This window comes from Chelonia mydas, chromosome 2 (assembly GCF_015237465.2).
Source record: "Chelonia mydas isolate rCheMyd1 chromosome 2, rCheMyd1.pri.v2, whole genome shotgun sequence".
NCBI lineage: Eukaryota > Metazoa > Chordata > Testudines > Cheloniidae > Chelonia > Chelonia mydas.
The window spans coordinates 254,424,790-254,452,266 of NC_057850.1; the positions used below are offsets into that span (position 1 = coordinate 254,424,790).

Genomic DNA, 27,477 nt, shown 5'->3' on the forward strand with positions numbered 1-27,477 from the left:
AGAACAGGAGTACTTGTGGCACCTTAGAGACTAACAAATTTATTAGTGCGTAAGCTTTCGTGGGCCCCACCCCACTTCATCAGATGCATAGAATGGAACATATAGTAAGAAGATATATATATATACATACAGAGAAGGTGGAAGTTGCCATACAAACTGTAAGAGGCTAATTAGTTAAGATGAGCTATTATCAGCAGGAGTATTTAGAGAGAAGCCGTCTCCTCCTATCCATTCCACAAAACATACAGCAATTGTAAACTGTTCAGCAGATAAGCAGCAAAACTAAAATTGACATGGAGACAGCTATGCTGCATCTACGACAATCAATCTTATGATTTTTCATGCTGCAGCGCTTGCTCAGCCATCTCCTACCTTCCTCCCTTACTCAGTTGCTGCTCCTCGTGTTAAACTGAGGAGCGGATCAACCAAAAGCTTACACACATGTTTAAATTGACTCACATGGGTAGTCCTCTCATTGATTTCAGTGGGGCTGAAGAAAGTGAAACGTGTGTGTGTTTGTAGGACTGGGGGCTTCAACTGTAAGGACCCTGGAGCAGGGTTTGAGCTTTAATATCTGTAAAGATTGCGGTGCTGAATAAAGGATAAATAATATGATGCACACGGTGTGTGCAGGTGTGGATCCATGGGGGCTGTCGCTGCACAAGGTTAAGACTGTAGATCTAATTATCTCTGACAAAACACAGACCTTGCATTCCTTTGGGATGGCATTTAATGCAAATAGGCTTTAAACTGTGAGATTAATGGCCTATGTTAAGATCAGCCCAGAAACAAGTTTGGTGCCTTTGCCATTTAACCCTTTGGCTTCCTTGTAATTTTCACAAGCGCTTTTTAAATGTGTGTGTGTGTGTGTGTGTGGCGGGGGGGGGGGGAGGTATCCTATTTTCCCCTTCCCTTTAACTTCTCTCCCACTCCCTCACTTTTGGACATGGTACATGAGGCTGAGCAATGCTGGATGAAGTTCTTTCCACACCTAGTCAACACCACCTGTCACAGGGTCCACTCACTGTTGGTGGCACCTTGTCCTGGGGATTAGCTCTGGAAGAGCGTAGCACCCTCCCATGTCAGCATCTCTCCCATCCTCTCACGCAGCAGACCCCTCTTATTCCAGGAACCGCAGGCTCCTCTTCATGACTCATCCCTCCGGCCAGGTCACAATACCTATTCCCCCTTTGCAGGGTATGAAAGTCCCTCCATAGGAAATGGCAGTCTTCCATTTACTGCATCAACTGCACCACGTTCCCTGTGACTGGTAGGGGAACCTGGGCCAGCCCTCTACTCCAAATGCCAGCTCAGGGGCCCTGTCATAAATATAAAGGGAAGGGTAATCACCTTTAAAATCCTCCTGGCCAGAGGAAAAATCTTTTCACCTGTAAAGGGTTAAGAAGCTAAAGGTAACCTCGCTGGCACCTGACCAAAATGACCAATGAGGAGACAAGATACTTTCAAAAGCTGGGAGGAGGGAGAAAAACAAAGGGTCTCTCTGTGTGATGTTTTTGCCAGGGACAGAACAGGAATGGAGTCTTAGAACTTAGTAAGTATTCTCGCTAGATATGCATTAGATTATGATTTCTTTAAATGGCTGAGAAAATTAAGCTGAGCTGAATAGAATGAATATTCCTGTCTGTATCTTTTTTGTAACTTAAGGTTTTGCCTAGAGGGATTCTCTATGTTTTGAATCTAATTACCCTGTAAGGTATTTACCCTCCTGATTTTACAGAGGTGATTCTTTTTTACTTCTATTAAAAGTCTTCTTGTAAGAAAACTGAATGCTTTTTCATTGTTCTTAAGGTCCAAGGGTTTGGGTCTGTGGTCACCTATGCAAATTGGTTAGGATTTTTACCAAACCTTCCCCAGGAAGTGGGGTGCAAAGGTTGGGAGGATTTTGGGGGGGAAAGATGTTTCCAAACGATGCTTTCCTAATAAAAATAAACCCAGATAAATGGTTGGTGGTGGCAGTGGAAGTCCCAGGGCAAAGGGTAAAATAGTTTGTACCTTGGGGAAGTTTTATCCTAAGCTGGTAAAAGTAAGCTTAGGAGGTTTTCATGCAGGTCCCCACATCTTTACCCTAGAGTTCAGAGTGGGGAAGGAACCTTGACAGACCCTCTGGTCATACTCCTATTCCTTGCTGCTATTCCCCTGAGCCTTCTCCTACCTTCCTGGCTTCCTCCCCTCTCTGGGTTTGCTAGCCTCCCAACTCCCTCCACTTAGGGAGTGACTGCAGCCTACTTCCCTGCACCTTTCTTCTGTTGCCAGCTACCTGGCTTTATACAGACCCCCCCATCTGAGCCTGCTTCCAGTTAGTTCCCTGCTCCCTGCCTCCTCTTCCTGGTGCAGCCTATGGAGTTAATTGGCCTGGCCGTTTTAACCCCTTCCAGTCCTGTGTGGGGTGGGCACCCCATCACACCAACCCAGAAGTGGTCTCTAATAAGAGGCACTCCCTGACCTGCCCCTGCAGTGCTCCCTGCCACTCTCTGCCACTGAAGGGCATTGTGTGTTCTGCCCATAGACTGGCAGGAACGTGAGCTGGCTCATCGGCGCTCTTTGGCCAGACACAGCGGTATCTGCACGGGCATTCCATGATGGTGGCGAGGAGAACGTTACAAACAACTTCATGGTATAAAAGTTTAGTGAACTTAAATGTTCCCCTGTGGGCAAGATAATTATCCACTAGGAGGCTTCTTGAACCTTCCTCTGCAGCAGTTGGTGCTGGCTACTGTTGGAGTCGGGACACTGGACTGGATAGACCACAGGTCTGTTCCAATATGGCAATTCCTCTGTTCCTAAAAACTGCAGAAAGAATGCTTGGACAAAGTGCTGGTTATAACTAAGGCTAAGATTTTGTTACAGTTATTTTTAGTAAAAACCAGGGACAGGTCACAGGCAATAAACAAAAATTCATGGAGGCCTGTGACCTGTCCCTGACTTTTACTAAAAATAACTGTGACAAAATGGGGAGGGAGGGGAGTCCAGCACCCACCGGCCGCTGTGTCTCTCCCCCCACCCCGCCCTCTTAGCATCTTGAAGCTGTGAGGTCCGCCCACCACCCACGGTGGCTCAAAGCTGCCGGGTCCCCCTGCCACCCACAGCAGCTGAGAGCTCCGGGGTCCCCCTGCTGGCCCCGGCAGCTGGGAGCAGCAGGGTCCCCCCGCCACCCGCAGTGGCTGGGAGTTGCGGGGTCCCCTGCCACCCACGGCAGCAGGGAGCTGCAGGGGCCCCACCGGGGCTAAAGCGGAAAATGTCATGGAGGTCTTTGGAACTCACGGATTCTGTGACATAATCTTTGCTTTAGTTATAGCTGATTGAAAGGGGAGAGATTATAAAGACTGGGACAGTGCATCTTAGAAAAGAGACAACTAAGGGGGGATATGACAGAGGGCTGTACAGTCATGAATGGGGTGGAGAATGTGAATCAGGAAGTGTTACTTACCTCTTCTCATAATGCAAGAACTAGGGTTCACCTGATGAAATTAATAGACAGTGGTTAAAGTATTTCTTCACACAATGCATAGTCAGTCTGGGAAACTCATTGCTGGGGGTGGTTGTGAGGGCCAAAAATATAACTGGGTTCAAAAAAGAGTGAGATAAGTTCATGGAGGATCGGTCCATCAATGGCTATTAGCCAAGATAGTCAGGGGTTGCAACCCTGTGCTCTGGGTGTCTCTAAACCTCTGACTGCCAGAGAGCTGGAACTGGACGACACGGGATGGATCACTTGAAATTGCCCTGGCCGCTGTCAGTGACAGGACCTGGGCTAGGTGGACCATTGGTTTGACCCAGTATGGCTGTTCTTATGAAAATTCCTGGTTAAAGAACATAGGCCCAGATCCTTAAAGGTGTTTAGGCACCTAACTCCCAATTAATAAATGGGGATTAGCTGCCTAAATACCATTAAGGATCTGGGCCATATTACTTACTGGAGGTACATATTTAAGAAACAAATCTAGGAATTTAAGGGCCCAGATTAACATATCTCAGTCTTTTCTGGTTGGTCAGACCTTATTCAAATGCAACAATTTTCATGACCTTTTTACCATTACTGTAAAACTAAGAATTAAAACAAAATCAATGATATTATGATGATCAGTTACAGACAGAAGCTTGAAGCAATGGTGTGATGTTGTCTGATTAAAATATGACCATGCAAACCACTGTTACTACCACTGTTATATAATTGCAACGGCTCTTATACAAGTTTGACACATGGCCAGAAAGGGTTAAGCAGCTTGCAGGCCAAATAACCGAGAGTCAACCTTTAAAGACATGTTAGAAAGTTTGTGAATGGTAATTAGGGCCATTCCATGTTACAAGCAAACAAAAGCAGAGGAGATCCACAAGCCAAAATAAACCTGATTGTGTCTGTCTCAACATTCCCTATCCAAATAATTTCTTCTAGGTATGGAAGATGAATTTTCATACCTGGTTCAAGCCATACAGCATTGCTCCTCTGTATCTCCTTCTCCAGAGAACAACAGACAAAGGGAAAGTTTTTTTCCCAAATTTAAAAGTTCTAGCCTTCCCATTGACTCTTTTGGTCAGGTGCCCACTCCTTTTCTTTTACCTGTGGGCTTGTTAACCCTTTACAGGTAAAGCAAGCAGAGAACAGACTACCAAGAGGGATTTTACAGCTAACTGGCTGGCTGGGTGTTCATAAACTGGGGCTTAACCCCCTCCCCCCCTTCATTTATCACAGTTAATCTGTGTAGATAATTACTGGTGATGCTTAGGAAATGAGTCCACTTCAAAGTCCCCATGAGTGCCTATTGTTCGCCTAGGGACTCCGAGATGTCACAAGAGGACCTGAAATTGTATAAAAGACCCTTGGGTCCTGACCCTGTCATCTCAGACCTGCTTGATGCTTCATGCAGGGGAATCTTAAGTCGTAAGGCTGAGATCCCAATCCTGAGGTGGAACACCCTGAATATAAACATTGGACTGTAACCTGTGGACTATTTCTGGAAGAACTCTTTGCAACTATAAAGCTCACCATCTCTGCTATGAATATGAATCTCAAGAATTGTACTCATGTCTGTATGTATACTGATCTTTTAACCAATTCTCTCTCGTCTTTTTTAATAAATTTTAGTTTAGTTAATAAGAATTGGCTGTAAGCGTGTATTTGGGTAAGATCTGGAATATTCATTAACCTGGGAGGTAATGTGTCCGATCCTTTGGGATTGGTAGAACTTTTTTATATGACGAATATGATTTTCAGTAATCCTCATCATATTTGACTTGGGTGTCTGGGTGGAGGCCTAAGGCTGGGTTGCTTTAAGGGAACTATGTTGTTGGCTTCTGGGTGACCAGTGAGGTATTATAGAAGCTGTTTTGTGCTGGTTTGGTAAATCTAAGTATCGGAATATCCACCAGCTTTGCAGATTGCCTGCCCCATTCTTTGCAGTTCATCCTAATTGAGTGACCTGAGTTGGCTCCCTTGGGACCCTGGTCACAAATGGCTTTTGTTCGGATGGTGAAATAAATAAATATAGGAATCTTTTCACTGATTTGATCAGGGAGCTACATCAGACTCCCAGGGACGAGGATGAGATGTGTGGAATTAGTAAAGACCCTGATGTTCCAACAAGCATTCAGTAATGCGCCTTCACAGCCCAATGGCTGTAGGGAGGCAGTGTGGTCAAATGGATAGTGCACTGGCCTAGAACTCATGACACTAACCTCCTTTGTAAAGGGCTTTGAGATCTATGGATGACAAGTGTTCTAAAAAAATGTTTTTATTATTAGCAACCAATAACAAGCACATCTACAGCCCATGAAAGCTTACGCCCAAATAAATTTGTTAGTCTCTAAGGTGCCATAAGGACTCCTCGTTGGTTTTTCTGATACAGACTAACACGGCTACCCCTCTGATATATATATCTTACTATATGTTCCATTCTATGCATCCGATGAAGTGGGCCGTAGCCCACAAAAGCTTATGCTCTAATAAATTTGTTAGTTTCTAAGGTGCCACAAGTACTCCTGTTCTTATTCGTACCTATATTATTCTCCTTATTTTAGCTGTTAGGGAAAGTGAGGTATAGGGCATTTAAGGCTCTGACTCAGTAGGGATTAAGTACCTAATTCCCTTAGGCTCCTTTGAAAATCCCAGCCTAAGGGACATGCCCTTGACCACACTGAACCAGGAATAGAAGAGTCCTGATGCTCAGCCTCTTCTGTAAGCATTAGGCAACTCTCCCTTGGAAGAATATCAGAGAGTATGTGGAAGCTCTTTCTTAGGCTGTGTCTACACTGCATACCGCACAACGGCACAGCTGTGCCGCTGTAAGGTCTCCTGTGTAGCCGCTCTTTTCCGGCAGGAGAGAGCTCTCCTGCCAGCAAATTAAAACCACCCCCAACGAGCGGCAGTAGCTTTGTCTGCGGGAGAGCATCTCCCACCAACAAAGCACTGTCCACACTGGGTGCTTTTCGTCAGTAAAACTTTTGTCAGTCAGGCAAGTGTTTTTTTCACACCCCTGACTGACAAAAGTTTTACCAGCAAAAGTACCGTGTAGTCATAGCCTTACTCCCCAGTCTTACAGAAACAAGTCCTCTCAACTAAGTGTGCTTGAGAAGGACTGGTTAGTTCAAACGTATTACACTTCTCCATCTTGGGAAAGGCCTTCTGACCAACCGAAAGCTTCCTCACTTCGTCAATATAAACTCAATTATTTTGACCAGCCTGGCGTTTTGGGGATTTAGAACAGGCGAGGGGTTCTCCCCCTTTTGGAACCCACCCAGAGTTGTTCTCATCATACTCTGACACATTTTGTGTATATATAAATCTTTAAACAAAAATCCTAAATCTAAAATTTTCAAAAGTGAATTAACTTGCATATATAACTCTCTGGTTTATTTTATAGGATCCCATATACTATATATTTCATAGGGCCATTCATATGCACCTAGTTTATTTAATAGGGTCTCATATTGTATATCATATAGGGCCATACATATGCATCTAGTTTATTTTATAGGATCTTATATTCATACACTATATATTTCATACGGCCTTTCGTATACACCCAGTTTATTTTATAGAGTCTTATATATTAACATATGTTTCATAAGGCCTTTTATATGCATCTGGTTTATTTGTATAGGGTCTTATATATTCATATTTTATAGGGCCTTTCCAATCAATCTGCAAAAAACAAGGAGTCCGGTGCCACTCCAGGGGCACGAAGTCACTTGCGCGCGTGCGCACAGCCTCCGCAGGCTCGCGCGGCCTCCCCGCCCGGACGGGGGCAAGGGCTGTGGTCTCCCTTCCCCACCCGAAGGCACCGAGTTGCTGCCTGCGCACCCCCGCCCCTGCAGCCACTTGGTACCGCTTGCGCGCTCTCCCCCCGCGCGCGGCTGCCCATCGCAGTGGTAGCTCCCTAGGCACGGCGGTAGCCCTAGTCCTGCTTCTTGCGAATCGCTGCCCCGGGGTCCGGCGCGCGGCTGACCCGCGTTCTGCAGCCTTGCCGCGGGCTGGAAGCGGCTCAGCCCCCCCGCGAGGGGAAGGAACCCGGGGGTTTCCTTTGCTTGCAGTACCGTAGGGTGTTGCAAGGGAGGGCCCAGCTGCAGGGACAGAGGCACTGGAGACGTGGAGCGAGGGGCCCAGCCGGGCCGGCGGAGCATGAAGCGGGCATTGAGCCTGCTTGCCTTTGACTGCTGCACGCAACGTCTTCCGGTAATGAGGCATTGGCTTGGAGGGGGGGTTGGGATCCGGCATTAAAGCCATGTGTGGTTGGGTTTAAAATCCTGGTGAAAGGAACTCTGCTACCTGCAGAAAGAAGGCACCAGCCTTATGACCCCTTTCTAAAGGCCTACGGGAGAGAATTTGGTTTGCTGTCTCATAAGGAATGTTTGCACGCTGTGTCTGGATGTGAAAAAAGGGCCGGGCAACGTCCAGGAGCAGTTATAACGTCTGTCGATCCCTGTTATGGTTGATGGCTGTGCTGACAACATGCTCTGCAAAAATAAACATCCCTAAGACACCCCCCCTCCCCGCGCCCCCATCCTGTAGGTCAGCGTGGCTGAGAGTGGGTGAGCTTGCCGTGTTTGGGCCTAAAGCAGAGATGCAAAGAAAGAATGCATCCGATGAAGTGAGCTGTGGCTCACGAAAGCTTCTGCTCAAATAGATTTGTTAGTCTCTAAGGTGCCACAAGTCCTCCATTTATTTTTTGTGAATGCAGACTAACACGGCTGCTACTCCTGAAAGAAAGATCTGGATATCCTGGGAAATGTAAAGGAAGGGGTAATTTAGAGCCAGGCTTCTCCACACCCTCCCCCGGGGCATGTTGCTTGGGAGGAAGACTTTGGGGCTGGTCATTGCGTGGAAAAGATGGAAAACCTAGAGGAACTCTGTGTCACAGAGGTTTGTTCCTTGTTACTGTGGGGAAAGCAGGTTGTGTTGCTTCTGAGTCCTGTGAGGCCTCTCCTGGGAGGAACTCGTGTTTCCGGGAGTCTGCAAAGTAGTATGTGTGTGTGTTCGTGTTCATGGCTCAGTATAAAAATACCAATAGTTCTACATGCTAAGATATGGGGTAGATCAAATCTCATGCTTCAGGGCACAAGCTGATTGCCACGGGGGTCAGGAAGAGCTTCTCCTCCTCATATACAACAGTGAAAAATCTGCCAGGGGCACTATGGGGGTGTTTTGCCTTCCTCTGAAGCACTGCACTGCCTCTGTCAGGATGGTGCCCTAAAGAACTGAGAGTCTCCCTTGGCGTGCAACTCCTGTGTTCTGCTAGATGTGACCTGTGTCCTCTTTTGCTCCACATGCCTTGGGATAGCCTGCAAAGGGCATGGATGGCAGAAGGAATCTGCCCCAGGACACCTATTCTTGCTCTTCTCTAGGGCTAGGACGGTGCCACCAAGTACTTTGCGTGGACAGTGGAATGGATTCAGCTCAGCTTTCCACCTCTGTCTGCCAGTGTAAACCCAGGGGCGGAGGAAAGCTCGCCAGTGGGAAGATCATGCTGGCAGAAAACAGCCTTAGCCTCTCCCTCCCAGGGCCAAAAAGTGGGGGTGCCCAAAGGATGCACTCTCATTTGATCCTCTGTAGAACCCCAGCCAGACGAGAGCAGGCACCTCCAGCTGAAATGCCACTGTCTGTCTCTGGGGGGGTGAATCCCCACAGAGGTATTGTGGGGGCAGGCTAACACGGGAAGCTGCCATTCACAGCACCCTGTGCCAGCTGCAGGAATTAGTGCAGATTCTAGCAGTCAGTGCCCCTCCTAGGAAAATCAGTCCTTTGCCACCGTCCCATCATGGCTCGCACGCCAGAGGGGGAAGACATGATGTGGGTCTGGCGGAAGCTGGTTGGCTGTCGGATGTGGTCTGTAACCCTCGGGATTGTCCTGCTCTGTTTACTAGATCTGGACGACTCAGGGCAGAGATCTGCGCACCTCGTGGTGATCGATTTCACTTCCAGCGCCGCGGGCTGTTTCTTCCCGCACCATGTTCGGCTCCTCCAGGGGAGGAGTGAGGGGGGGGCAGGACCAGTTCAACTGGGAGGATGTGAAGACGGATAAACAGAGGGAAAATTACCTGGGTAAGAGTTGATCTTGTCATTGCATAAAGTGTCTTGTGTGAATTCAGCTCTTGTGAAAGGTGCCTGACAGGCAGCGCTGGAGGCTGATGTCCTTGGTATACCTACAGGACGCACGCGGCATGGGCACCATGCTTTCACCTTCCCTGCTGCCATTCCCCCATGAGCACTGATCCCAACCTGAGAGTACCACTTCTGGAGCCAACAGGAGGATTTGGTCTCTCTGCTGAGGCTGCCGACGCGGGGGGACCAGCTATGACAGTTATTTTATGTCATGTCCATGTGGTAACTAGGAACTGGACACACGGGAATATTGGTGTTAATATTATAAACGTGGAGATGGTGTTGCTCTTTGCTTTATGTCCTAAGAGCTGTCATGGTGGTGGTCTTAAACACTACTGTGTTTCGTTGATTTTTAAGGCCAGAAGGGACCATTCTGACCATCTAATTTGGCCTCCTATGTAACCTCACCAAGTGATTCCTGTGGGAAACCCAATTATTTGGGTTGGAATTAAAGCAGCTTGGCCATCTTTTTAGAAACAATCTCCATTTATAGAAACTACTTGATGGAGAATTAACCACTTCCCTTAGCAAGCAACTTAGAGGTGGCTGAATTTCACTGCTGGCAAAGTGAACCCTATTCATACAGTCAGTACTGCTGCTAAATCACTTTGGGAATTGTTGTGATATAAAAACCTGAGGTCCTGTTCGCCCTGTATGTTCATTAAATGGCACTTTTGTAGGCTTTGTGGTTTGCCCTGGGGTCTGGCACCCTCTCTCCCCAAGTTGTACATTGTGCTGTGTGCTGTTTAGCTGCCACCATCCACCCCAGAGGTGGTCGCATTTCAGTGCAGTGATGCATATAGAGTTACAAAGCCCTTTTGGATCCCTGAGGATGAAAAGTGCTATAGAAATGTAAGACGTTATTGTTTGCTATTAGTGGAAGCTGAATGGCTGGGACAAATTGGCCCAAATGCTGTCTTTTCGCCTCAGAATAAAAGATCAGCCCCTAGACTTATACAGGAGCCCTTGAATCACACCATGGACCTTGTCAAGAATAACGCTTAGATATTACATAGCACTTTTCACCCGTAGATCTCAAAGCACTTTACAGAGGAGTTCAGGATCAGTAGTCCCATTTTACAGATGAGTAAACTGAGGAATGGACGGGGAAGTGCCTTGTCCGCAGTCACCCCCCAGGTCAGTGGAAGACCTGGGTGTCCTGACTCCCAGTGCTGTGCCTATGTGTTGGGCCCTGCGTGATCTATCGTTAGTCCGTTTGCATTGTTTTAGAAGTGATGTTTCATACTGGCCTAACACTTTAGGTCTCTTGAAGGCTTCTCTTGTTCTAAATGGCAGGCAACTCCCTGATGGCTCCAGTGGGCAGGTGGCAGAAGGGCAAAGACCTCACCTGGTACGCAAAGGGGAAGCAAGGCGACGTGCAGATCTCCCGAGAAGCCGAGCTGGCTGCAGTCCGGCTGGCCGAGCAGGAGGCCATGATGGCGGCTCTGTAAGTCTGTGGCAAGTGGGTCTAACGGGTGACCTCTCCAAGGCCTATGACATATTGAGAACCACAGTTTAAAAAGCATCTTGAAGTTTGGTTCATCTGATCTGAAATCTGTAGTTACAGCTGGGCAAGTCACCTCTGCTTCCTCTTCCACCATTTCTCTGTTGTGGCTACCTAGCTAATACGTTCTTTGATCTCTTATTGTGTGTGTTTGTGCAGCACCTGGCGCAATGGGGCCGTGATCTTGGTTAGGGCCTCTGGGGACTGTCATAATGCAAATAATTCATCTAGTGTTGTGGAACTGTAGGCAACCAGCTCTGTCTGATATTTCTAGGGTGCCCATCGCCGTGGTGTCTGAGAACCACATAAAAATGCATTTGTGAGCACCAAACAGGTTCGACTGGATAAACGTCCCAACTTTCTGAGCCCCCCTGCAGTCTTGTGGCAATAGCAAATCTGTGTCTAGTGACCTGGTGATCTTCAAACAATTCAACCGATGGAGAAGCAGTCTTGGTGTCTCGCTCCCTTTCTCCCAGCCCCTCTCCCGGAACAGGTGATTCAGCCATCGCTTGCTTTTGTAACTCATCTGGATTTTATTTCTTCCAGGGGCTACAAGAATGTGAAGAAACAGCCCACGGGCTTGAGCAAAGAGGTACGGTAGGCGTCTGAGTGTGAGAGGTGGGGTCTTTGTGCGAGAGATTCAGGGGAGGGAGCGGGAAGTGGCGCTCTAGCAGGGCCGCAGGCCCTCTCCATACCAAGTTATCTGGGTTTGGCTCGTGAGCCTACTGACATTTAATACTTTATTTTGGAGCCTGGATTCATGACTGGGGCTCTGAGAAAGTTCACTTGGTCCATAAAGCATTTCTACTGCTGCTTCCAAAATGTTCCCAGCCCTGCTGGGTCATGAAATATAAGTTCTTATTTTAAAAAAAAAAAATCACATCACTCTGATTACCATCGTGCTTCCTTGCCCAATCTAAGGGCTTGTCTACATAGTCTGGAACAGCTATTCCTGATTAACTCCCTCTATGGACACTTGTACTCTGGAAAAAGTGTGTGTTACTTTGAACAGACAAGGATTATTCCAGAATAAGAGCATTCACCTAGGGCATTAATCAGGTATAGCTATTCAGCTTTAAATTCACACCCTACCGTAATCCAAATTAATTTCCCTGCTATAGACAGGCCCTTAGTCTGACATGACTTAAATAGCCAGTGTCTCCTGAGCTTTAGTTGAGTTGTGCTTTGTACAAAGCTGCTTCAGTTGGGGTAGCTGGTTCTAGAGACATCCGCTGCTGGACTCAGGTCAGAACTAGGAAGTTGTAAGCAAGATGGTAACCAGAATGAGGTGATTTTTAAAGTTCTGGGTCTTGGGATCTGGCAGAGCTAAAATTGAATGGTGTACATGCCACTGGGGAGTGATTATTTGTAGCTCTATTGGTTTTGCCGGCCAGATGACACCTTAAAACTCTTTTTTTATTCCCCCCCCCCCCCCCCGCCCCCCCGGGTCTGGCTGTCATTATTGGCACTTAAGTGGGAATGAGCATACACTGCTGTGAATAGACGCTGCATCGGGACTTGCTAACTTTCAAATTCTGCCTCTATGCAACATTAATGACGAATAAGACGTCAAAAGATGGAAGTGAGGGATTCACTGGAAATGTATTAGGCAGAATTTACCTCTCTCTGTGAACTGCCCATGAATCACTCTATTGCTATAGTGCTCAGAGGCTGTGCAATCAGGACCTTATTTATTTATAGAACAATATTGTATAGCAGCCCCTGCTGAGGCCAGGACTCCTCTGCGCTAGGCACTGTACAAACACACGGAGAGGCAGACCCGGCCTTGAAGCGCTTACAGTCTAAACTGACAAGACAGGCAGAGGATAGGAGAGGCACAGACTTGCCTGGAAGGTCAGAGGCAGAGCCAGGAATAGAACCCAGGTGTCCTGACTCCCGCTCTAGTGCTGTTTCCTCCAGACCATGCTCAGTCAGCTGCTCCCTCGGATGATTGTTTGTCCCACAGCAGTTTTGTAGGCTTAGCAGAGTACCAGTGTTACACGCAGCCCCTTGGATCTCAGAGGCTTCCCCAGCTCTTTACAAGCTGTGTACAGGGTACAAACAGTAGTGCTGGAACATAACCACTTCCTGGGCTGAGAGTGATGATCGGTTGGTGCCCAACAGGGAAGGGAAAAGAGGGAGGGCTCCTACTGAAAATGCCCTGGGAGGCTGAATTTCCATGTGGCACAGGTAAGTCAGTGTGAGTTGCCCTTTCTGAACATACCTGATTCAACCCCACTGGGATCTGTGCCTATGGTCCCAATCATCCCACTGGCAGAATGGGGTGGACTTGCTGCACTTGTGCATTAACTTCAACGAGACCGTTTTGGTCAGCCCTGTTGCTGTCCATTACAGGATCGGGGCCTGTCTTTGCAAAGTGCATTGAGATCTGCTGCTTGAAAAGGGCCATAGAAATGGGGTGGTGATGGTGGGGCCTCATGGTTTAGTCAACTGAAAGCTTGTTCCTATTTCCATTCAGTCTGGGGACATGCAGGTCACCTGAGTGCTCCACAAGGGGTGCTCCTGACTATGGAAAATACAGTATTGAAGAATTCAGCGCCCCCAGTTCTTCTAATACATGGATGTGGTTAACTGGTCAGCTCCATGGACTTACTGCTCCTTCTAACCTGTTCCTTCCTAGGATCTCGCTGAGGTCTGTAAGCGTGACGGAGCAGAGCGCGATGAGAAGGATACAGACCATGTCTTGGGGCTGGGGAGTTCCAGGTATGGGGCTATTTTCCACTAGCATAAGAACTCCAGTGCTTTTCCCCGCTCTTTAGAACCTCTGGTGGCTAAAGCAGGAAATCTGGTGACCCCAAAACCACAAACCATGTGGAAAAGGGGATAAACTGCTAGGTGGCAAAATGTTCAGATGATACGAAATTACTCAAGATGGTTAAGTCCAAAGCAGACTGTGAAGAGTTAAAGGGCTCTCCCACAGCTGGGTGACTGGGCAACAAAATGGCAGATGAAATTCAGTGTTTATACGTGCAAAGTAATACACACGAGGAAAAAATAATTCCAACTCTACGTAAACGTGATGGGGTCTAAATTAGCTGTTACCACTCAAGAAAGAGATCTTGGAGCCATCGTGGATAGTTCTCTGCATCTGCTCAATGCACAGCAGTAGTCAAAAAAGCTAACAGTAATAACAGTAATACTGTGCCCCGGTCTAGCACATTCATCAGAGAGTTTTCAAAGGCCTTTCCAAACACCGATGAATCCTCATGCCCCAAGAGGAAACTGAGGCAGCACAGAAGTTAAATGACTCTGCCAAGACGACGCAGTCACTCAGTAGCCGAGCGGGAACAGATCTCAGGAATTCTTGACTGCCAGTCCCCTGCTTTAACCAGTAGGCATTGCTCCAAAAGTGTCATTGGCTCATCCCTCATGGTGACTAGAGAAAATCCTGCAGTATGCTCTTGTATGTGTGTGTATCTTTACTTTTTATTTTCCCCCCAGTGGCGGTGCCGGCAGAATGATGCTCTCCAAAGAGGACAAAGAGGCTGCCAAACTGGGGCTTTCTGTTTTTACTGTAAGTCTTTCCACCCTGTGCTAGTCATTCTGCATGCTGGGTGCTTTGCAGAGCATAGGAGAGGCTTGATCCCTGCTGCGTCTACACTCATTTTTACCGTCCAAGCGAAACTCCCAGAGTGTAACTTTCTGGGGTTAGTTTCACATTCCCCATTGCTCGTGCAAATTGTGAGGGCTGCATTGGGGTGTGGTTTTTTTTTTTTTTTAAAGGGGCTGATCCTACTCGCATGTCTGTGTAGGTGCTGACGTGGCCCTCCTCGCTAGTATCTGAGTGCCTCCTGATCACTAGTGGATTTTATCCTGATAGCACCCCTGTGAGGTACAGAAGTATTGGCCCTGTTTTATACATGGGAGAACTGAGGCACAGAGAGTAAGTGAGTTGCCCAAGCTCTCACAGGAAGTTTGTGGCAGAGCAGGAATTGAACCCAACTGTCCTCAGCCCCTGGCCAGGGCTTTTACTAGAGACCGTCCTTTCTCCATCTGTTCAAATGGATCTGGAATTTTGTCACTGATGTCATGGGAGCAGGATTTTGAGCAGGAGGGATATAGTTTTATTACCTGGATAACAGAAATAAGCCTGAATTGGCTTTCTGGGCCCCTGACCTTCTTGAACTCTGGGAGCATTTCAGACTAACTCTAAAGTTCGCAGCCAGCGCCTATCTTTGTAACAGGGCAAATCCCTCGGTACGGACACATCCCCCAACCTTCAGGAGAGTTTGGCTTGGGGTCAGCCCAGTTCTGTGGCTGAGAAGCGGGAGCTACAATATCAAGTCCCTTCTTGTGAGCATTGGGGGTTTGCTCTTGCAGCCGAGTTGGTGTAGTAACCCTAACCGCCCCATGGGTAGATAGGCGTGAGAGCTGGAGGGTAAGAGATGCGGGGGTGAGTAGAAATGCAAGGAGAAGCTGAGGTCGTGGCTGGGAGGAGCCTGAGGGCGAGAGAGAGGATCCCTAGAGCAAGGGTCTAAGATGGTGCCACTTTGCCCTCCTGCAGGGAGGCACTGCCGGTCAGCACCAGCTGTCGCCCCAACGCTGTCATGGCTGTGACCTAACTCGCAGGGTGTAACCTTTATATGCAGTGGACAGCGCCACATAGCAGGGAATTGGTGTCGGAGTGAGAACGAAGGAGCTCCACGCTGCCAGCCCTGCCCCCTCCCCCCCCCGCTACGTTGCCACCTTGTTTAATCTTGGTATTGCTCAATAATACAGTGGGACCTGCTCTGTGTTGTTAACCATGGGCACGCTCAGCCTGACGGTCTCGTGCATCATTTTGTCTTGCGAAAATCTAGCATCAGAGAGCGGCAAACAGTCCGGAGGCCTCAGGGGCGAAGAGAAAAGTGGGCAAGGAAGAAAAGGCGGAAGAGGCATGGTAAGAGCAACCCACTTGTGCTTGACGCACAGCGGGAGCTGCGGTGGGCTATCGTGAGATGCTGTTCACCCACAGCCGGGTGTCTCTGTCAATCAGATTCCCCTCTGATTGCGTCTGCACCCGCTTTGATTTCACAGAGCTCCCTGCCAGCGAAGCCTTTTGCGTGTGGACATCTGCAAAGTTGCAGCTAGCAGCTCGGATTCATTTAATCCCAAACTAACTTCCTTCCGCGCAGAAGTGGTTTCATAAAGATGAGGCTAACCCAGTGGTTCTCAGTCTATTTACCAGGGTGGGCCACACCTGCAGCTCTCTGTGTTATGTGGGCCGCATCCGCACACTATAAATGCTACCTGTATGCCCCTGAGCATGTCACACGGGCTGCAACTGGGCGCTGATTGGGCCGCAAACGGCCCGCGGGTTGAGAATCACTGGGCTAACCAATCGTGTGGAAGAGACAATACCATGTGAGTGAAGCCACCAGTCACACAGCTAGATTATTAGATAGCTGCAGCAGCTGGTGAGCAGCTCAGGGCTTAACCCGTTCTTGCAAAACTTTCATGGAGTGATCCACAGGAGTGAGCCACTGAGGGCAGGCGCTGGGCTGAGACCTGGCAACTTGCCCCTGGACAGCGAATGCAGCTGCGCTTTCAAAGAAGCGCCGGTGCCGTTAGCATGTCTCCCTGTTTCTTTAACGTGCAGGCCCGAGAGCAGCAAGAAATCCAAAAAGGAGAAGAAGAAGAAAAAGAAGAAAAAACACAAGAAAGAGAAGGAAAAGGAGAAACATCACAAGAAAGAAGCAGCCACCACCACCTCCTCCCCCTCTCCAGATCATGGGGAAAGGTACCATAGCTGCTGCTATCTTTCTCTTTCATGGCAGTGTCTAAAATCATAGAAGATTAGGGGTGGAAGAGACCTCAGGAGGTCATCCAGTCCAACCCCCTGCTCAAAGCAGGGCCAACACAAACTAAAGACCCCAGTCAGGGATCAGGACCCCATTTTGCTAGGCACTGTACAAACACAAGGGCAGTCGTAGGCTCCAAGGCCAGAAGGGACCATTAGATCTTCTTGTCTGACCTCCTGTATAACCTGTGAGCGTGTTAGATATTATAGCTCCATGAAGTGTGTTAGGTATTATAGCCCCATTTTATAGATGGCAAAACTGAGGCACAGAGCTCCAGATCACAGAGGAAGTTGATATTAGACCTGGGACTTGAAATCATGTCGTCCGACTCCAGTGTTAGAACACCAAGACCAACTTTCTGACGTTCTGTGTGGCTGGAGAATTTCACTCAGTTACTCCTGTGTTGAGCCCCTTCCTGACCCTGGAGCTCACAAACTCAGGCTTTGACTACCCTGCACTTTCATCAGTAAAACTTTTGTAGTTCAGAGGTGCGAAAAACACACTCCCCTCCCCCGCCCACAGCCCCCGAACAACAAAAGTTTTGCCGACGAAAAGCACCGGTGTGAACAGTGTTTTGTCGGCCGGAGAGCTCTCCTGCTGACAAAGCTATTGCCCCCCGTTGGGGGGTGGATTTTGTTTGTCAGAGGGAGAGCTCTCGGCGTGTAGCGACACAGCTGTGTTGCTAGAAAGTGCGTAGAGAGCAAGCAGCCTGGAAAGCCTCCCTGCCGCAGCCTTTGTGTGGCAAGTGTGTCTGCTGCATTGTGCTCTCTCCTTTCCCCAGACAAGGGAGGTCAAAGTGTGTGTGTCATGGGAGGTGGGGGGCGGGAGGGAAACCATTTTCTTCTTTCAGAGTAGCAGCCGTGTTAGTCTGTATTCACAAAAAGAAAAGGAGTACTTGTGGCACCCTAGAGACTAACCAATTTATTTGAGCATAAGCTTTTGTGAGCTACAGCTCACTTCATTTTCTTCTTGTAACCTAGCTTTACAGATTGGCCGTGGGTGGAGGCGGAGAAGGGGTTGTTGCATTAGCTGGGACTGACTAAAGCTGGGGCTCGACGCACGGTAGTTGGATTCGCTCCCCGGGGTAGGACACCTGTTGTGAAGACTCTCTGACGTTAGCAGCATTGGGTGAGGTAGCACCTTGATTTGTGCCACACCTGTACAATGCCGTGAGCCCACGTGCAGCAGCTGCTCCAGGTGTGGATTGTAGTGTTGGGGACGAGCGCTAGCTCGTCTGACCCAGCTGGGGAAGCCTACGGCGCTCCCCCCATACCGCATCACCGACAACAAGCTGATGAGACCTGTGGCTGCACCCCACCACCTGAGAGTCTCTCTGCTAGCCCTGCGGGTAGTAAAAAGGCTTGGGGGGGCATCGGTGGGGTGGATTGGCACGTCGTACCGAGCCAGCCCCCCCGCCCTCTCCAGTGGGGATTGAAATGCAAACATTCAATGGAGTAACCTGCTGAATGCTCTTCTGTTGTGGCGGGTAGGTATTTTCTGTGCCTCTTGCCAATCTCAGTGCGTCATCCTCTTCCCCAGCCCTCCGTGTAGCAGCTTGAGATTAACTTCCATACTAGCTATGCCCCCAACCAAGCACCAGTACAAATCGTCCATCCATCAGGCGCTAAATGACTTCTCTCTCCATGCAGTCTCTAGCACACTGCTCCTTGGACCATTCGACCGAGCGTGCCACATCTCAGACTCCCGAGTCCAGGGCAGAACACCTCTCTGATTTTAATCAGTGGTGTTAGAATGGATTCTTGCTGCAGTACTATACTACAAACCAGCCTGCATCTCTCCAGTTCTGAACTGAGAACCATGGCTACAGGATGTTGGATCAAGGCTAGACAGAGACTTTGGTCTGACTGTAACTTACAGTATAATTGCGGGGTCTAGGTAGTATTTAGCTATTTGCTCATTTAAAAACAAGATCCTGCTCTTAATTTTTTTTTTTTTAAGTATTTCTCTACGCACTGTTTGAAACCTTTACCCCATATGGCAGGAGAGAAGCCACGGTTAAAACATTTTGTTTCAATATTAATATCTTACAGAATAGTTTGTAAGATCTTTTGGTGGCAGGGATTGTCGTCTTGTTCTGCTTTTGTACAGCTCCTCACACAATGGGGTGTTGGCTCAGGACGAGGACTCGCTAGCCCAGGGGTTCTCAAACTGGGGGTCGTGAGGTTTGTCCATGTGGGGGAGAGGGTCACGAGCTGTCTGCCTCCATCCCAAAACCCGCTTCACCTCCAAGCATTTATAATAGAGTTAAATATATTTTTTTTTAAAAAGTGTTTTTAATTTATAAGGGGGGTGGCACTCAGAGGCTTGCTGTGTGAAAGGGGTCACCAGGACAAAAGTTTGAGACCCACTGCCTTAGCCTTCACCACAATCCACACACACAGTATACGGGAGTCAGTGCGGATAGTTCTTAGCATAAACAAGCCTACATTCTCCTCTCGCTTGTACCAGTGTAATCCAGGAGTAACTCAGTTGAGGATCGTGGCATTACCCAGGGGTAACACCTGTGTGAGATCAGAACTAGGGGATCCCAAGGGCTTTTCTCATTTGGCCCATGCTTACCTGGCGTGTGAAGGTTACATTTTAGTGCATTCACGTTTTTTTTGACGCATTTGCAAATACTTAACACACGAGGGCGCTGTGAGCCAAGAGCTGCCGCACTCTGTATAAGGGACATGTCTGTGGAATCCCAGAAACAAACCTACCAACCCGGCTGCTTTTTTTTTTTTTTTTTTAATATTCCTTCCCGTGTAGACTACAGAGTAACTGGCCGTGTCCAAAGGGGACCGCCAGCAGTCTGTCTCTTCTCCTGCTGGCTCATTGGGGTCATTTAACACCCCTTACCCATGCCATGAGTGTGGTGACGTGGAGATTGTCCCTTCACCAGTGGTCTGACTCGAGCCCCCATGCTGCCTTTTTCAAAACCAAGTCACCAGGGGCATGGAGAGCCCTGGCCAATGTCTGGGTGAGGGAGCACAGGGGGTATTTCAAGGCAGTGCAGCACACCCTTCCCCAGGGGATCTGCCAGTGTAGCTAGTGGTGATGGCTTACGCTAACCCCACGTGTTAATAGCAGTAAACGTCCTGGAGTATATTGCGGCAAAAGAAATGAAGTCCCAGGAATAGGCGGCCTCTCCATAGCAGCAGCTGTTAAATCTCAGCTGAGGGGCTCTGTGCTTTGTATGCAAACCATAGGGCATGCTGATGAGCATTGTGCAGATCAGGGAGATTTCTCTGGGTGTCCCCTATGCATCCAGCAGCCCTTGTGACCTACGGTTGATTATGAATGCACTGCTGTCACTCCAGCCTGGAGGCCTGGCCATGGACTGAAATGAACTGGGTTTAACAGGACAGCGAGTATGAACGGTTTTGCAGGAGAATAACTCCCCCTGAATGAATTTTTCTAGGGCCAGACTCTGATCTCTGTCAGAGGCGTAAATCCAGGGTTAACTGCATTGACACTGGGCATGGCAGCAGGGTTAGCTGGGTGTAACTGAAAGCAGAACCTGGCTCCTAGTTTGGAAGAACTTTGTTCTCGTTGTCCTAGAATTGGGTCCCCCGTAGCCCAGCCCCAAGGCTGGGGGCGGGATCGTGCCCAAGGGAAGGGGAAGATGCAGACAGGGTAGGATTCTTCCCTGGGCTACGTTCCCCTGTGCGGAGCAGTATCTCAGCATTGCCTGCATCATCCTTTCAGCCAGGCTAGAGCATACAGGGACTGGTCCCTTATCACTTGTCTCTCTCCATTCCTGCTCCGAGGGTCTGTTCTCTTCCCCTCTCAGGGGCTGCGGGGTTTGCACCCGCAGGCTCTGACCCATCTTCTCTGTTGCAGGAGGAGGAGGGAAGCCCCACCCTCCAAGGACCATTCATCATCCTCCCGGCGGCTTGCAGACGGCTGGCGTGACAGCCATTCATCACCGGGCCCAGAGGCACAGAAGCAGCCCGGCAGGCGGCGGCACGACGTGGACTCCTCCAGCAGCGAGGGCATGGGAGGGAGCCCCCCTCGCCGACATCTCCCAGCCCACAGGAATGACAGGAGTGGCAGCAGGGACCGCCATAGCCGGCACTCAACCTCCAGGGGCAAGGGAAACGGCAGAGAGTCCCCCCCAGACCGCCGCGCCAAGCGGCGCCATGACACTGACTCAGATGATTGAGCTGCAGGGAAGTGCAGGAGAGACTGGAACTGCTCGGCCTTGGTTTAAAGGGATGCTGTCCAAACCGAAGTTACAGGACCAGATCCTCAGCTGGTACAAATCAGTGCAGCTGTGAAGTCACTGGATTGAGAGTGCATTGAACTGCACCAGTTCACACCAGCTGAGGATCTGGCCCAGAGGTTGGTGGGGGTTTTTTTTATGCCCTTATCTATGCTACCGATGCCCTAGCATAGATGCCTAGTGTAGACACATTTATACCAGCATATGCACTTTCTTATGCCAGTATAATTGCAGTTACACCGGTAAAGCTTTTTAGAGGAGTCTAGCCCTTAGCTTGGCCAAGGCTGCTCCACGGGCCTATTTCTCTGATTCTGCTGAGCTTGCCCTGCCCCGCTGTGTCTTGTGCCCACAAAGGGTTTAAAGCCAGGTGCACAGATCCCTCCTGTATGTCTGCAGGGGGATAACTGTATGCCGGGGAAGCGAACCTCTTGCAGAATGGAGGCCTTTGTTTGGAAATGTTTATCAGGTCGCTGTCAAGTACTTGTGTGCCCGGAGTTAGATATTTTAGAGAACCAACGTCAACTACAGAACCTCCTGTTAAACCAGAATTTTACTGAAAATCTTGGGGAGAGAATGTAATAGAAGAGAGATCTTGTTTGGGTTTTGACTATTGCCTGAGGTGAATGTCTTCAACCCGCTGTGTTAGTGCATGAGAACCAGCAAGGTTAAAGCAGCCTGGAACATGATGTCCAACAAAAATGGACAATGGATCTAGTCCGTTTCAAGCAGAGGGTAAACGTAGCAAGTAAACAGAGTGTCCCTGAAAACCAGGCAGCTGGAGATGAACAGTTTCTGCTTTAATAGCCTAAAAGATGTTGCTATCCTTGTGTGTTTTTACTGTGCTGAAGGGTTTAGTTGGTTTTTTAAATTTTTTTTAATCTGACACTTTTCTTTTAAATTTCCCCCGTTTTTTTTAAACATTCTTACACAGGAAGTTTTGTAAACTCCCCCCCTTCCCCCCCCACAGGAATAAAATAACTAGACGTTTAGGAGACTTAAACTTGTATTTGGACAAACAGCTAGTAACCGTGCCGCAACGTCCCTGATTGTGAAGTGAGATCAGAATAGCTGCTAGGTCGTCCTGTGGGGTTAAAGTCTCTGCTGTTTGTATATTGGCACAACTCCCCTGACTTCTGAAGCCAGGCCGGTTTGCCCCTGCAGCAATTCTGCCTGTGCTCTCCAGAGCTGAGCCCAGGGGCCCTCATGCCTGCAGTAGACAGATGTCCCTGGCCCTCGATAGCTTTGTTTGTGCCTGTTAGTGGGCTGGGGTTGGGATTCTCCAGGAGGGGTTGGAGCATCTGCCCCGAATGTGTAAGTTGGTCACTGTATTGCTGACACCATCATCTGCTAGGAAACCAGGGCAGGGTGTGAAACGGGCTGAGTCACGGAACCATCAGTGCAGCCGGCCTCTGTGGTGTCAGTCTAGGCAGGGACACCAACAGTGAATGCCCCTGCTGGCTGCGTCATACGGGCGGGGAAAACTTGCATGGCAGCTGCCCTTGCCGTGGGTGCAAATAAGGGACGTCTGGCTGCGTAGCTGTCGCCGTGACGCGCTCTGCCACTAAAGGATAGGCAATCCTGTGAATGGGACTGGTGTGGCAGCACCGGCCTGGGAGCTGCCAGGTGCAAATCTAGCTTCCAAAACCTCCTGGCCTCTGGATGGCTGCTCCCCCCGAGGAACTGGTTCCTCCAGCACCAGGAGCCACTGTCCTAGCTGTTCCTTCCCCTTGCTCGATGGGCTCCTGTGTACGTGTGTGCTGGCTGAGAAGAGGGGAGTGGATCCTGGCTCTCGGCTGGCAGGACTACGGATGGGATGGGAGAGAAGGGTCAATGGGGTAAATCAATGGGAAATTGGGAAGGGAGGAATCAACAAAGCTGCTTCATGCTGGACTGCTGCAATGTGCCTCGCTCTAGTCCCTTCGCTGTGAGCAGCTCCGAGGAGCTGGTTCGACGACAGCTGTTCCCTGCTGTGGTAAATGGGGCCCAGCCCAGCCCTGGTAACCAGCCTGGGCAGCTGCTGCCTTGATTGTCTTGGTAGCCCAGAGGAGACTTGGCCAAGGTCACACAGCAAGTCAGCGGCAGAGGTGGGAACCCAGCTCTGACGTTTAGTCTTGCCAGGTTGCCAAAGACATCGGGAATTGGGGCTGGATATTGGTGAAGAGCTCTAGAGAAGACGCTGCACAATAGCCTCCCCCCGCCGGGGCTGGAGGCCCCAGGCTGGGCTGTTTAGCGCTAGCCATAGGCCCAAGCCCTGCTTTATACAGGCAGGCCCCATCCTGTACGGACCCCTGGGGCATGGAGTAGAGCAATGGTTTTCAAACTTTTGTACTGGTGACCCCTTTCACAAAGCAAGCCTCTGAGTGTGACCCCACCCTAGAAATTAAAACCACTTTTTTATATATTTAACACCATTATAAATGCTGAGTGCAAAGCGGGGTTTGGGGTGGAGGCTGACAGCTCATGACCCCTCATGTAATAACCTCGTGATCCCCTGAGGGGTCCCAACCCCCAGTTTGAGAACCCCTGGACTAGAGCCTCTAGTCACTCTGTCTCTCTAACTTCTACAATTTATCAGTTAAATGTGGGGCTGGCACTTTCCCTTTGGCCCTGAATGGAACCAGAGGGAAGTCTAGGGGGTAGCTCACGAGACTGGGACTTGGCAGACCTGGGTTCTATTCCCTGCTTGGCCACTGCCCTCATGGGTGACCTCAGGCAAGTCATGTCACAGCCCTGTGCCTTGGTTTCCCCACCTGTAAAATGGGATAATGGCACTGACCTCCTTTGTAAAGCATATTGAGACCTACTGCTATCTAAGAGCTGGGTGCCACTGTTACATATGAAACCCTGCTTTAGAGAGGCCAGGCAGGGATCTTAGCATGGGCGCTCTTTCTCCCACCCTGCCCCGCTTCAATCTTGCTCCCACTGAAGGCAGCGGCGAACGCCCCCAGTCCGGGTGCTCCGCGGAGCAATGAGCAGTCCTGGCAGCTGGCACCATAGCAAGCCCTCTGGTCGATGTCAGCAGAATATGGCGCTAATCCAGGGAAGAGGATGCATTTCCCACTGGGAGAGAGGAACCCTGCCACCCCTCTATGCTTTTAAACTTTCCTAGCAGTTGGTATTACCGGTCCACACGTGGGGCTGGCTCACTCTCAGTACACCAGGGAGCGTTTGAGTTTGGTGGGGCCAGCTGACTTGTGGGATAATCTGGCTCCCCGCTCCCCCCACCAGTGTCTCCCCCCCCGATTCCCCCTCGGCCTCCAGGCTTGTGCAATCCAGGCAGTTTGAGGCCGGGGAGGGGGGTGGGCAGGGGAGGCGCCTGTTGCTGTAAGAATAAGAGGAGGTCAATTAAAGAAGGCGACCCCTTTTCAGGGCAGTGGGGTGGGGGCTACTGAGGAGTTGAGGGGGGTGTTGCAAATGAATCCCATTGTTGGGTGGGAAGGGGAGGGGGAGGAAAGGCCACGCTGGGCCCTACCAGTCTGGCTCCAGCGTTTTCCATCTGATTAATAGGCCTCCTCCCAGCAGGGAAGGGGCTTCGCGTGGGAGCCTGGCCCAGCCGGCAAAGGCAGGAAGCCGGGGCAGGGGGAGCCCGATGCCAGCCGCTGGCCCCTCTGGGGTTTGCAGGACCTGGCCGCTCCGCACTTCATCAGTGGCCTAGGGAAAGGGCTGGGCGACAAGGGGGACTTGCCTCCACCCAAGTAGGGCTGAACCCTGCAGGGGCCATGTGGCTTATTCGGGCATTGGCCTCGGCTGAGACCACAAACAAAGGAGCCTGTGAATGCCAGTGGGGTGTGTGTGTCTGTCTGTCTCTGGCTGTGCAGGGATTCCCAGGGCCCAGGATTCATTAGCTCTGCACCCCATTGGCAACTGTGGCTCCCCATCACAATCCCCCTCTTGCCCTCTGCCTGCCTTGTCTGTTTGGACTGTTAACTCGTGCGGCAGGGCCTCTCTCTCACCCCGTTTCTGTACAGCACCCAGCAGAGTAGGGCTCTACGCTCAGAATGGGGCCCATAGGCCCTGCTGGGATATGCACGGTGATGGGGGACAACAGCTCACACACGTGGTGAAATAGCAGTGGGGAGCCAATGGCCTTAACAGCCGTGCCGGTTGCGTGGCTGAGACAGACTGTGTTGTATTGCCGGTCAGTGCCTGAGCGGAGGCCCAGCCAGTGCCCGACTTCGGAGCGTTTGCTCTCCTAAGCAAACTAGAAGGCATCTGAAATGCACCCACCTCTAGGGTGGAGCACAGAGGGCAGTGCAGAGCAGAACAGGGAGGAGACACTGGGATCAAGCTACAAAAAGCGCCTGGGATGATTAAGGTCCACACTGGCCCCAGGTCTCCTCCCAAGGGCTCGAACACTGAAAACTGCATGCTGCTCAATTTACTTACCTTGAACACACCACAGAGTTGCCTTGACCTTGCTGGGACTTGAACCGCTGGCACCAGTGATTAGGTATTCGCAGCCCAGTGCTTGGAAAGGCGCAGACTGGTTTGCCACCCTCAGTGGTGCCCTCCTTTTGGCATATCAGCCGGCCTATCTGCATATCAGCCGGCCCCTCAGCAGGGGCAAAATACTCTTACCTAGGCTAGCTGTGCGTACACATTGCCTGTAGGTGGCCCTGTCACTCCTCATTTCCCCTCTGCTAGCAGCCCCTGCATGTGTAACCCAACCAGACTAGGTCTGTGCTCTCCCACAGAGGCAGGATGGTCGGTGTCTGTATGTCGGGGTGTAAGGGAATGGGAAGAAGTTGGTTATAAGTCAGGAGAGGGGGAGGGGGGCGTTTCAGGGCCGCTCACTGCACTGGCTGCCGGTTGTACAGAGAGAACTAGTCACGGTCTTAGTATTTAAAGCTTTTAGATGAGCATCTCGTCTGATATCCGTAACGGGCCGCAGTGTCTCACCCGGTTACCCCGGTACTGAGCAGGCTAACTCGTGCTTTAGTCACACCCACCTTCCGGGAAGGCAGCCCATCTTGATCTGAAGGCAGCAAGAGCTGGAGAATGCACCACAGTCCTTGGGTGTTTGTTCCCGGGGTTAGTTAAGTTGGTGCCTTCTTTCCAGTTTGAATTTGTCTGGCTTCAGCTTCCGGCCATTGGGTCTTCTCCTGCCTGTAGGACCAGCTTACCTTAGAAACGGCCTTCTCGTGCATGGTGGGAGTCCCACGCCACTGTTTTGTGATGGCAGGAGGCAGGGCCTGTTCTGTGCGCAGGGCATGCCTGTCAACTTCTCTCCCTTCGGCGTACATCAGAATCCGATGGGGGCACCCGTCAGGGCGAGACATGGGCTGAGTCTCCCAGATGGTGTCAATCAGCACAACTCCACCGAAGCCAGATGCAGCTGGGACGATGCCAATTTACACCAGCTGAGGTTCTGGCCCAGAGTATCTTTCCTGGAGCACTGTGGCACTTTCATTCAGGGGAAGACTTAAGACAAAGGGCAATTTAAAAAATGGTTAGGAGCTGTAATGGGCAATCAGCTCTGCAGAACTGACTGACTTTGATGGAAGCAATGAGGTGATCAGGTGTGCCGTTACTTATGGCTAGGAGGGACCTACCCATTAAAGCACTGGTCTGGGAGCAGGTGTGGTGTGGAATTAGCTCTATACAAAGTGTCTCTAGTCACCTCTTTTGTGGCCTGCCAAGCTCTTTAGTCTGGATGCTGGCAAGGGGCCGTCTCCTCAGTTCCTATACAAAGTGCCCAAGCCTGCCTGGCAGCAGCACTGTCAGACGTGGCTTGATAACGGTGCTGAAAGTCCAACATTTCGCTCCTTTATAGCATTCCCCATCTATAGATCTCACTGTGCTTCGCAAGGGACAGTCATTATCATCACCCCCAAAATGGGGGACAGAGGCACAGAAGTGACTTGCCAAAAGGCACACAGCTGGCTAGCAGCACAGCTGGGATTGGAGCCCCATCTCCTGACCCCCAAGTTCAGTGCTTGAGCCACGGGGCTATCAGAGAAGCACTGCAGGAATGGGGAGCCCAGTTTCAGTCCCAGGTGTTTCTATCCCATGGGATAAATCAGTTTTAATATGGGATTTAAACACAATAAGGAGCAAACATCTAGAAATTCAGGCATATTTGATGCCATGAGCCTAACTCAATCTATAGCAAGCAAGGATTGCAGTCGAAGTCACTGGGGGGCCAATCCCGCGCTCAGCTACACTGCTGTCCTCATGCCAGGCGTCCTCCCTTGTCTCATGGCAACCCTGGTGCCAAGGGAAACCAAGTAGGTGGCGTGGCCAGCACAGGGAGTGTAAGATGGAGACAGGCCCCATTCCTTTATTTTACACTCTCATGTTGGAGTGTAATGTTTCATATCACCTCTGT

General features: G+C 50.1%; 1 protein-coding gene across 2 annotated transcripts; it reads left to right on the forward strand.

Moving 5' to 3' along the window:
- The first annotated feature begins 1,493 nt into the window (after nt 1–1,493).
- On the forward strand, nt 1,494–22,136 carry C2H1orf35 (chromosome 2 C1orf35 homolog). 2 transcript variants are annotated; one of them, XM_043541688.1, is made up of 9 exons: nt 1,494–1,552; nt 9,379–9,556; nt 10,913–11,063; nt 11,667–11,712; nt 13,762–13,844; nt 14,583–14,655; nt 15,941–16,020; nt 16,720–16,860; nt 20,768–22,136. In XM_043541688.1, exons 2-9 carry the CDS (start codon nt 9,463–9,465, stop codon nt 21,087–21,089), a joined length of 990 nt encoding a protein of 329 aa, XP_043397623.1. In that variant the 5' UTR covers nt 1,494–1,552; nt 9,379–9,462; the 3' UTR covers nt 21,090–22,136. The 2 variants fall into 2 exon arrangements, with proteins under 2 accessions (XP_043397623.1, XP_037747174.1); XM_037891246.2 differs by lacking the exon at nt 1,494–1,552 and adding an exon at nt 7,191–7,690.
- Nucleotides 22,137–27,477: the final 5,341 nt, after the last annotated feature.